The sequence below is a fragment of the Gigantopelta aegis genome, chromosome 10 (genome assembly GCF_016097555.1).
Source record: "Gigantopelta aegis isolate Gae_Host chromosome 10, Gae_host_genome, whole genome shotgun sequence".
NCBI lineage: Eukaryota > Metazoa > Mollusca > Gastropoda > Neomphalida > Peltospiridae > Gigantopelta > Gigantopelta aegis.
In genome coordinates this window covers 51,755,230-51,766,962 of record NC_054708.1, presented here as the reverse complement: position 1 = coordinate 51,766,962, position 11,733 = coordinate 51,755,230, and the positions used below count along the sequence as shown (strand labels likewise).

At 36.6% G+C, this 11,733-nt stretch overlaps 1 protein-coding gene across 1 annotated transcript in view; it reads right to left on the bottom strand.

The window, feature by feature from the left end:
* Positions 1-11,733, bottom strand: part of LOC121382690 (protein FAM184A-like) — a 78,214-nt gene that overhangs the window by 56,867 nt on the left and 9,614 nt on the right. The window contains exons 4-7 of the mRNA XM_041512231.1: positions 11,035-11,216; positions 8,645-8,851; positions 7,330-7,452; positions 5,316-5,477 (exon numbers count right to left, since the gene is read on the bottom strand). Of these exons, the coding sequence (XP_041368165.1) occupies positions 5,316-5,477; positions 7,330-7,452; positions 8,645-8,851; positions 11,035-11,216 (674 nt within the window). The remainder of the gene's footprint in view (positions 1-5,315; positions 5,478-7,329; positions 7,453-8,644; positions 8,852-11,034; positions 11,217-11,733) is intronic.

The following is an 11,733-nucleotide window of genomic DNA, read 5'->3' as shown; positions in this document are numbered from 1 at the left end:
TAACTGTATATACACCAATAGTGAAAATTGTTTATAAAGGCCACCCATGTAAGCTACAAAACGGCCATTATGTGTAGGTTATCCTTTTGCAGAGGTATTTATTAATTAACTGTCCATGGTGGTATGAATACAAATGGCAAGATGTCATCACAATCAAAGCACAAACTACTGTGGATAGATACAATGTAACTGTATAAACACCAAGTCAAAATTGTTTATAAAGGCCACCATGTAACCTACAAAATATGGCCATTATGTGTGGGTTATCTTTATGCAGAGGTAAAGTAGAAGGAACAATGGAAGAAACAGCTATAAAGTGGCCAGTGTATAGATCTAGTGTCCTTTATAGTAGGTTGGACTATATAATATTGAAGATTATGAATACATGTATATTTACACAAACACAACTTGTTTTGGTTTACTCATTTTATATACATGTAGGTCATGTGTACTGATGAAAGGAAGGAATATTGGTTTAACTACACTTCACCACATTTTATATACATGTAGGTCACGTGTACTGATGAAAGGGAGGAATATTGGTTTAACTACACTTCTCCACATTTTATATACATGTAGATCACGTGTACCGATGAAAGGGAGTAATATTGGTTTAACAACACTTCTCCACATTTTATATACATGTAGGTCACGTGTACCGATGAAAGGAAGGAATATTGGTTTAACTACACTTCACCACATTTTATATACATGTAGGTCACGTGTACCGATGAAATAGAGGAATATTGGTTTAACTACACTTCTCCACATTTTATATACATGTAGGTCACGTGTACCAATGAAAGGGAGTAATATTGGTTTAACTACACTTCTCCACATTTTATATACATGTAGGTCATGTGTACTGATGAAAGGGAGGAATATTGGTTTAACAACACTTCACCACATTTTATATACATGTAGGTCATGTGTACCGATGAAAGGGAGGAATATTGGTTTAACAACACTTCACCACATTTTATATACATGTAGGTCACGTGTACCAATGAAAGAGAGTAATATTGGTTTAACTACACTTCTCCACATTTTATATACATGTAGGTCACGTGTACCGATGAAATAGAGGAATATTGGTTTAACTACACTTCTCCACATTTTATATACATGTAGGTCACGTGTACCAATGAAAGGGAGTAATATTGGTTTAACTACACTTCTCCACATTTTATATACATGTAGGTCATGTGTACTGATGAAAGGGAGGAATATTGGTTTAACAACACTTCACCACATTTTATATACATGTAGGTCATGTGTACCGATGAAAGGGAGGAATATTGGTTTAACAACACTTCTCCACATTTTATATACATGTAGGTAAGGTGTACCGATGAAAGGGAGGAATATTGGTTTAACTACACTTCACCACATTTTATATACATGTAGGTCACGTGTACCGATGAAAGGAAGGAATATTGGTTTAACAACACTTCACCACATTTTATATACATGTAGGTCACGTGTACCGATGAAAGGGAGGAATATTGGTTTAACTACACTTCTCCACATTTTATATACATGTAGGTCACGTGTACCGATGAAAGGGAGGAATATTGGTTTAACTACACTTCTCCACATTCTATATACATGTAGGTCACGTGTACCGATGAAAGGGAGGAATATTGGTTTAACTACACTTCACCACATTCTATATACATGTAGGTCACGTGTACCGATGAAATAGAGGAATATTGGTTTAACTACACTTCACCACATTTTATATACATGTAGGTCACGTGTACCGATGAAATAGAGGAATATTGGTTTAACTACACTTCTACACATTTTATATACATGTAGGTCACGTGTACCGATGAAAGGAAGGAATATTGGTTTAACAACACTTCACCACATTTTATATACATGTATATATGGCTATTTGGTGCTTGATATATGGCAAACATATTTTGACATTAACAGTTGATCGAGAGAGAAAAGAGGAAACCTGTTGCCACCACATAAGACTTTTCTAACCGAAGAGCAGCAAGGAAGGATCTTTTATATGCACTTTCCCATAGAAAGGGCAGCACATACACCTACCATCACCGTTGACATACCAGTAATGGAGCATTATTTGGTAGGGGAAAAAAAAAACCTAAATCCACTAATGGTGATCGATCCCACGACCCATCATACCCAGGAAAGCACTCTACCATTAAGCTACTGTACATCCCGTTCTCATGAACTGACAAGATTTCACTTCATTTCAACTTACTTTCGTGCTTATATCCAATTAAGGTTCAAGCATGCTGTCCTGGCCACACACCTCAGCTATCTGGGCTGTCTGTCCACGACAGTGGGTTAGTTGCTAGTTGCTCAGCGGTTAGTGAGAGAGAAGAGGGTGTATAGTGGCCTTACACCTACCCATTGAGCCTTTAAGAACTTGCTCTGGGTTAGAGCTGGTACCGGGCTGCGAACCCTGTACCTACCAGCCTGTTGTCCTATGGCTTAACCACTGCACCACCGAGGCCGGTACTGATAAGAAAAGAAAACTTTGTGTAAGTGGGAGGTTATCAAGTTATAATGATGTGTAATAACGACTTGTAGAAGCGACTCAAATCATAATGTGCGAACTAAGAAACTGTAAAGTAAAAAGTTAAAATCTATTGTTTAACAACACCACTAGAACAATTGATTTATCAATCATCGGCTACTGGATGTCATATATGTTAATTTTGACGTACAGTCTTACAGAAGAAGCCCGCAACATTTTCTCATCAGTAACAGGGGATCTTTTATATGCACCATACCAAAGACAGGATAGTACATACCACAGCCTTTGATATACTAGTCGCAGGGCTAGCTCTGGCATTCGCCAAATTTGGCAATTGCGAATTTTAAAAACAATTTGCAAATTTTATTTTAATTTGACGAAAAAATTACATTTAATAACTGATATTTTATTAGAAAATAACTTGGTTTCTGCAATTTGTGAAGTTTTGTAAATAATTTTGGCGAAACTGTTTGCTCACCCAGACCTAGCTCTGAGTGGTGGTGCACTGGCTGAAACAAGAAATAGCCCAATGGACCCACTGACGGGGATCAATCCTAGACAGACAGTGCATTTGGCAAATGCTTTACCACTCGGCTATGTCCCGCCCCTTAATAAATTGTAACGTTTTTTGTAGAGTATGTTCCATTCTCTACTACAAATCATAAGATCTCTGTCAATAAACACACATTAAAATACACTTTTCAAGAGTTATATCCCTTTGTGCTTCTTGTTCCTTTGTTCACAAACATGTCAAAATGTTTTGACGTCTCAAGTCTATAAAACATAGCATTGCCTAAAATATGGTCAATAATTGTTTTCTTACATTATAACATCAGTAAATTTTGTATATTCATATTTTCTGTATTTCTGTGGAAATATGTACGTGTATGTTTATAATAAATACAGAAAATAGGTATGTCTTTGTGTTAAGTCATACTATGATAGAACGTCACAAGCGAAATGGAAGCACACAAAATTTAGTGATCAAAACCACTTCCTGCATGTTAGATTCCAGTCTCAACAACAAATCATGTGAGAATACCCTCCCCCACCTTTACTAGGAACCACAGAAGCAGGTCTACAATATTGGAATTAGTTTACTTTTAATATTACAAAATAAATGCTGACGTCATATATGTAAAATCGAACAGACCATAAACATGGTTAAACAAACCAAACAGATTCACAAAAATTACTGTAATAATAATAATAGATGTGTAATGATACATATCAACTTGTGCAAAATCCAAATCTGTTAGAAAGCTCAACTCAGGCTGGTAGGACTTTTTTTTCTTTGAATGACATGACTTCTGCTTCTCCATCCCAAAACTATTTTTCTCAACAACAGAAAAATTCATGGAAAAATATTGTATAAAGAATGTTTTCACACATCTTATATGACATTATCATTGTGGGACATTAATGGGCAAAATATCTGTACTTTCTAGATTCATTGTATGCAATGTGTGTGGCAAAATGCTGGATGGATTACAGGATAAACAAGCATTCTAAGAGTTCTGTTAAAGCAATACGTGTCCACCACCGGACCCAACACATTTTTATGATAATTTCAAGGGCCACAACTCTGTAAAACATGTATAAATTCCTTTTTGACAGTTATGGCCCTTGAATAAATTCCTGTGACAAGTCCAACTTTATCTGGCCATAACTGTCAAAAATGCGTAAATCCCTATGAAAGTCGAACTTGATCTGTAACTTACACAGCAAATTTCAGCTCAATATCTTGAGGCATTGCGATAAAATATCCTGAAAACCATATGTGGGACAGATGGACAGAGATGAAACCTATAAATCCCTCTGGTTGGATCGGTAGCCGACTAATAAATATACAGAACTACGTTGTTTTCGCTTCCTATTTATTGCATGAGTTTATTTTGCGCAAGAATATATACCACGAGACCGCGTAGTGGTCGAGTGGCAGGTGCTTTTGTAAAATAAACGAGTGTAATAAATAGGAAGTGAAATTAATGTATGTGAAGTTCTGTATTTAGTACATACCTTCTTTTATGTTTTATAAAAACGGTTTTTAATTTAATGTAATAACAACACTTTGTTAAATCTATGATCAAATCTACTTTCATAGATTTACTTAACGTTAAGAATCATACTCTGCGGAAGCCTCGTGTAATGTTTCAAATATGATGTGACATCATTTGTAAATCATATATGACGTCAGTAAATAAAAGGCGCTAACTGCAGTAAAAATAAAAAAGGGAATTCCCCACTTAAAAATTCCGGTCCAGATCGCACACATATGCGATACAAAATACATTTATCATGTTCTTTTGCAAAATAAACGAGTGTAATAGTACATACCTTCTTTTATGTTTTACAAAAACGGTTTTTAATTTAACGTAATAAAAACACTTTGTTAAATCTATGATCAAATCTACTTTCATAGATTTACTTAACGTTAAGAATCATACTCTGTGGAAGCCTCGTGTAATGTTTCAAATATGATGTGACATCATTTGTAAATCATATATGACGTCAGTAAATAAAAGGCGCTAACTGCAGTAAAAATAAAAAAGGGAATTCCCCACTTAAAAATTCCGGTCCAGATCGCACACATATGCGATACAAAATACATTTATCACACGGTTTCAAAATGTATTTATCACTATAGTAAGATTGAATAACTGATATGGTCTTTATTCTGGTCCGACTGATTAACCAATGCCTCTCGGAAAAGCCTTGCAGCATGTGTCATCGTAATATCCACATCTAAAGTCTTTAACCAGTTATTCTCTTTGTTTCTCCTACTAAGTGACTGACTCACCCTGAGATTTGCTGCTGCTATTTTGCTTGTTTTAAGATCTGCTCTCGTGCTGTCCAGCTCTGACTTGAGTCTCGTCGAGGCGTCCTTCAAACTCTGGAGATGGGAGGACGCGGAACCCAAACCTTGCTCACTCTGTTGGACTAGCTGCTCAAGACGTTTCACCTGGTTTGCAATAAATAAGAGGAGAAACCGTAACACTAATATCAAGTAATGTCAGATAATTATTAATAATTGTAATAATTCTTCAACCTTGTTCACTCTCTTTGACTAGTGGATCAAGATGCTACACATGGTTTACAATGATGGTTTACAATGAATATAAAAAAAAAAATGTAACACTATTTTATTTTATTTAATATATCAAACAATGTCAAATAATTATTTACAAATAACTGCAATACTTCTTAAACCGTGTTCATTCTTGTTGACTAGTGGCTCGAGGAGTTTTACCTGGTTTACAGTCATTTAGATTTTTTTTTTTTTTTTTTACACAAAACTATGTAAGAACATAACTGTAAAAACGACCAAAAAGGAAACTTGTTGATAAGGGGGCATAACTCTATATGCCTAGCAGTGATCTGAAATGTTTTGCAAGTTGAAGAAAATACCAGAAAATACCCCCCGAAAAAAAACCCCAACCCAAACATGAAACACTAGTACTTATCAAACAATTTCAAATAATTCTTTTACAAATAATAATAGCTAAACAATGGATTAATAATGAGTCTCACGGACTGATTTTGTTGGAAGTAAGTTTTAAACAAACAAACAAACCCTGATCTATCGTTTTGATATTTAGTGCAAAATATTTGTATTCTCCTTTCCAGGCAGTCCTATTTTTCAGAGCACAAACCTGCGATCTATATTTAACCTCTGTACACAATATCTACAAGTGAAGAAAGCAGTGTTGATGCTCAGTAACAATGTGAAATACATTTCTTTGAGAATTCATCCAGTAACCAGTGGAACTTACTGTACATTCATATGATTAATTATACAGACATGTATATGCAATCTGTTAATAATTATCTAATAATAAAACAGGGAGGAGGTGAGAAGGGCGGCAAAAGTAATATAGTTAGGTCCAGTATAGCACTTCCGTGACCATTCTCTGGCTAACATGTTTTGATGATTGATTTACCTTCTATGGCCCTTTTATAAAACAATTAGCCCCCAGGTCCCTCCCAAAAATTCCTGCATTTTTCGCCAGAAGGCCAAAACCAAGATGGCTGCCGGCACCATTGTGAAAAATTAACTTTTGAACAAGAGCACCTAGAATCATGTATGAAGACACTTTTTCAGGTAAACTGACCACGGGTATTCCGATGCTGACACCAGTTTGACCAAGAAATCCAAGATGGCCACCATCCGGTAAAGCAAAAACACAACTTTTGAATGGGAAGGAAGACATGGGGTTTTATGTCAGGAGAACTAATTATATTTCAAGATAAGCTCTTTTTAATAGCCGTACATCGAACAGCTATCAAATGAAACCACTTAAAGCATGTCAATAAAAACATTTTACCCTGAAAATGGTACTTTTTGGCCATTTGTTTTTCATAAATGACACCCTAACACAATTAAAACACATTTAGAAGTCACCAATCATACTTTTGTGTTATGTTACACATTGTTATGACATATGACAGAGATGCGATTAGTCTGAATCAGAGCATTCTTCCTCACTTGAATCATCAGATTCCGATGAATCTCCCCTCCTCCTATGTACATCATCATCTTCCTCATCCTCCTCCTCCTCGCTCTCTTCAGCTGGCCCTGGTGCTGGTAGATGCGTCGGGAGAGCAGGCCGCATGGGGGGAGATAACTGGAGACAACTACATGTATGTCTTTTTTAAGTTAGTAGACCAAAATATTTATGGCTCAGTCTTTTTTGCATGTTTCATTGAGGACATTATATCCATTTGAGTACTAATAAATGTTACATCTCTGTTTTGATTAGAATGTGGTTTTTATCTAAAAGGGACCGAAGTACAAGAGATAGTTTGAAAATCACCTCGTTTTCTGCTGCCTGTAATTTTGAGAAGAGTTCTGCTCTCACTCTCTCGAACTCGTTTGACATGCTTTCCTTCTCCAAGGTGAGACGAGCGGTTTCATCTCGCAGTTTCTTTTCCAGATCCTGAAATACAGACAGGGTGCTTGAAACTTAATACATAACAGAACAGAAACTACCTAGTAAGAAATAAACAATTAACATATCTGCTAGAAAGGAAGGAAATGTTTTATTTAATGATGCATTCAACACATTTTATTTTATGGTTATATGGCGTCGGACATATGGTTAAGGACCACACAGATATTGAGAGAGGAAACCCGCTATCGCCACTTCATGGACTACTCTTTCTGGTTAGCAGCAAGGGATCTTTTATATGCACCATCCCAGACAGAACAGCACATACCACAGCCTTTGATATACCAGTCGTGGTGCACTGGCTGCAACGAGAAATAGCCCAATGGGCCCACCGACGGGGATCGATCCCAAACCGACTGCGCATCAAGCAAGCGCTTTACCACTGGGCTACATCCCGCCCATCTTCTAGGAAGTAAAGCATATATGTAAAGCATAATATTAATTAAGAAATAACAAAAACTATGTTTGTATGTTTGATAAAATCTAACACACAAGAAACAAAATCATCTCTAAAATAGCCACCATCTAACAAACTAGTTTGTTATTAACACTGTCCTCAGCTACAGAATGTATACTGGTGGAAAGAGGGATTCAATGCCAGTGAATGTTTCCCACCTCCTCCCAAAAAGCCATTCAAAAACAAGCCAACCAACACCCAATGCTAATAACATATCCCTGCAAAATCAGGCTTTATAAAAATGTATTCATGTATTTTTAGGAAGGAAGGAAGGAGTGGGGAGGGGAAGAAAAACAAGAGAGTACTTTTGTACACTTGTAAAAGGTTTGACAATTGTGAATGGCTCATAACCATGCCATTCTTGTATCAACTAAACTTGTAAGTCACTCCAATAACTTAATGTCAGTCAGACCGACCTCGGTGGTGTCGTGGTTAAGCCATCGGATATAAGGCTGGTAGGTACAGGGTTTGTAGCCCGGTACCGACTCCCACCCACAAGCGAGTTTTAACGGCTCAATGGGTAGGTGTAAGACAACTACACCCTCTTCTCTCTCACTAACCACTAACAACTAATAACTAACCCACTGTCCTGGACAGCCAGCCCAAATAGCTGAGGTGTGTGCCCATAACAGCGTGCTTGAACCTTAATTGGATATAAGCGCGAAAATAAGTTGAAATGAATGCCAGTCACCAGCTACTTGTTTTAGACCTACATGTACATACCTCTTTGGTTTGTGCCAACACATCTGCAGACGCCGTCTTTATTTTCTCGATCTCTTCCTTGTGTTCTCTGTTCAGCTTGTTCAGCAGGGCAGCATGTTCTGCCAGCAGCAGTTTTTCCCGCTCTGCCGACCGATCCTGAACACCTTTGATTTCCCGTTCCAACCGCTGCTGTAGAGTCTGCTTCTCTATGGACAAGTCCTCCAGTGACTGAAAATTTCATACCAAATATTTATACATATCTGATTGAATCTTTAAAGTTATGGTACTGACCCTAAGGTCGACGACAGTCACTTTTCGCACTATTGTATTGGCTTCGTACACAATAAAAATAAAGCATATCTCACGGTAATTTCATGTGAAATCCAAATTTCATAAAAGGTACAAGATTTTTTTCAAATACATTCAGGTAATGTTCAAACAAAACATTTTCAATAGCAATTTTGCATTGGAATTTTTCCAGCATTCTGAAAACGGAAACGATATGTACCCAGTGTATTGTTATTGTAAGCAGATGTAAATGACGTCATTGAAATACTGACATTAAAAGTCAAAATTAACTAGTCAAACCTGGTCTAACGGTCACCTGTACATAACGGTCACCTGCCTATAACGGCCACTATAAATCCCCCCCAATGCATTTCCTTCTTTATTTGACCTGTACATAACGGTCACCTGTCCTTAGCGGCCAGCGGTCACTATTTTCCACCCAAAATCACAGGTTGAACTTGCTATAACGGTCACAAGATGATCGTCGTAAAGATGTTTTTTGCTTTATGTCTTTACTTTTTCAGTCATCTTTAAAATTATAAATTAAATGTGTTTATATGGCCATGTCATGTAAAAGCTTTGGGTTTATTTTCTGTCAAAGTAAAGTTCCATTGTAATTCTCTGATCGTAATTGAAAAACAAACGGACACTCAGTAACTTCCGTTACTGGTGGGGTAATTCGATTGGTTCTCAGCATCCTCACTGAATAGTAGATGACTTCCCATTGGCTGTACATAATGTAATCTGTATGTATGGTCACTCTATTGAGTCTCGAGAAACTAAACAAATGAGGTATTATGTTAGGTGTTTCATTGTGTCTAGCCAGTCATGATTGTTAAATAAACATGAATTGTTGAAGGCGGCGGTCATTGCAGATGTCCCGTGTTCGGATTATTTAAGCGACTCCTGATCTTATTCAGCTGTAATCAACGGTCATACTCCACTGAAGGATTAGCGGTGACATGAAACAAACCAACGAGTCAAACATGCCACATGGGTAATAACCTTCAATTACACAAAATATCTTCTGCAAGTCAATGTTAGCGTTTGTGAAATATATCAACGAATACGTTTGCATGCAAAATGCCACCGAAAAATCGTACTTTAACGTTAGAACAGAGAATCGACGTTATTAACAAATCTGAGAAAGGCACTTTAAGTGCGCGAAAGATCGCCGATCATTTTGGTGTAGGACGTTTTCAGATTAAGTCTATTTTAAAAAGGAAAGCTGATGCTCTGGCCGATTTTGACAATAATGTTTCAGCCGAAAGAAAAAGGCAGAAGAAAGCAACAGCCAATGATGACATAAACAAGCTAGTGTGGGAATGGTTTAAAAATGCGACATCTTTTTTTATGACAGTTGTGATATTCTTTAATATATGGGTTCTAATTTTGAACTTGTATATAAGGGTCACCTCTCTATAATGGCCACTTTTGTTAGGTCCCTTGGGTGGCCGTTATATACAGGTTTGACTGTACATGTATATTATTACAATGATTCGCCACATTAAAATTAAAATTGGTCTACTACTAGTAACCATGACCCGTCAAAATTCGATAACAAGCAGACAGCGCTGTTTATAGGTCAGTATGTTTTTATTTTTCATAATTCAGGACAAAATATTAAGTTTTAAAAGATGAAAGAAATTAAAAGTACCTTTTGTCAAATATATCATATCAAAAAATTACCATCTGATATGTTTTATTTATTGAGTACAAAACCAAAACAAGGGTGCCAAAAGTGACCGTCGTTGACCATAGTTCCTCAAGTATGTACCTTGTTCCTCCAAAATTAAATGTATTAGGAGCTACATGTAGTGTTGAGAATCAGATGAAGTTCATCATCGATCATCAGTTACAATCAGTTTGCACCGGTAAATAAACATGACTTTTTCTAATTTTAGTCAACATTAACTGATCTAAAATACAATAAAAATTATAAAAGCCCACAAAAATAATACTTACCGATTCAAATATGAACTTTATTTTATATATTTAGAACTTATTTAAGTGAATATATGTGACTAAAAATTATAAACTTGTACCCACTCAACATGGCTTGTGTCAAAAATTAATCCAGTAGTCTAAAAGTTTAAGCCATAAAAAATAATCCACAGTCGTACTTGTTCGAGATTCTTCATCTGTGATGTCTGCTCCTCCGTCAGACTGTCGCGCTGCCTCATCAGATTATTCCGCTCGCTTTCCAGCCACTTGAGCTTGTCATTTAACATGGATAGCTGGTCCTGGAGCTGTTTTATCAAGTCGGTCTGATGCATAGTGACTGCTTCCAGCTCACCCAACTTGCCTGTAACAAACAAATGTATGTGTTATAATGTAACATTGGCACGGTGTCAGTCATAAGTCTGTCAGAGCTCAAGCAGAAGCTGTACTTCTGGTCTACATACAACATGTGTGTCCTAGCTGTTCACCACCATGTAACCCTTTCAAACCTGCAAACCAAACTGGTCTAGACTATCTCAATAGAATGACAGAACAATGGGTAAACATACATCTATAGACATGTAGAAGAGAAAGGGTTAAAATTATTTACAATATGTGTATGTACACATCCATAACAAATTAATAACTTACTGTAGTTATTATTAAACACTATTAAAGCTAGCAACATCAAAGTCAAATAAATATATTTCCCTTATTTACATACATACATGTGTAGAATCTACTAGATACATGCAAAGATTCAACCCGTTTATTTATTACTTTGTGGTTAATGCAGAAGTGCCGAGAACTCAATGTTTTGGCTGGCAATCACCAGTGCTGTGATAAAAGCGACAAGTATTCTAAATTGCCATCACAAAATG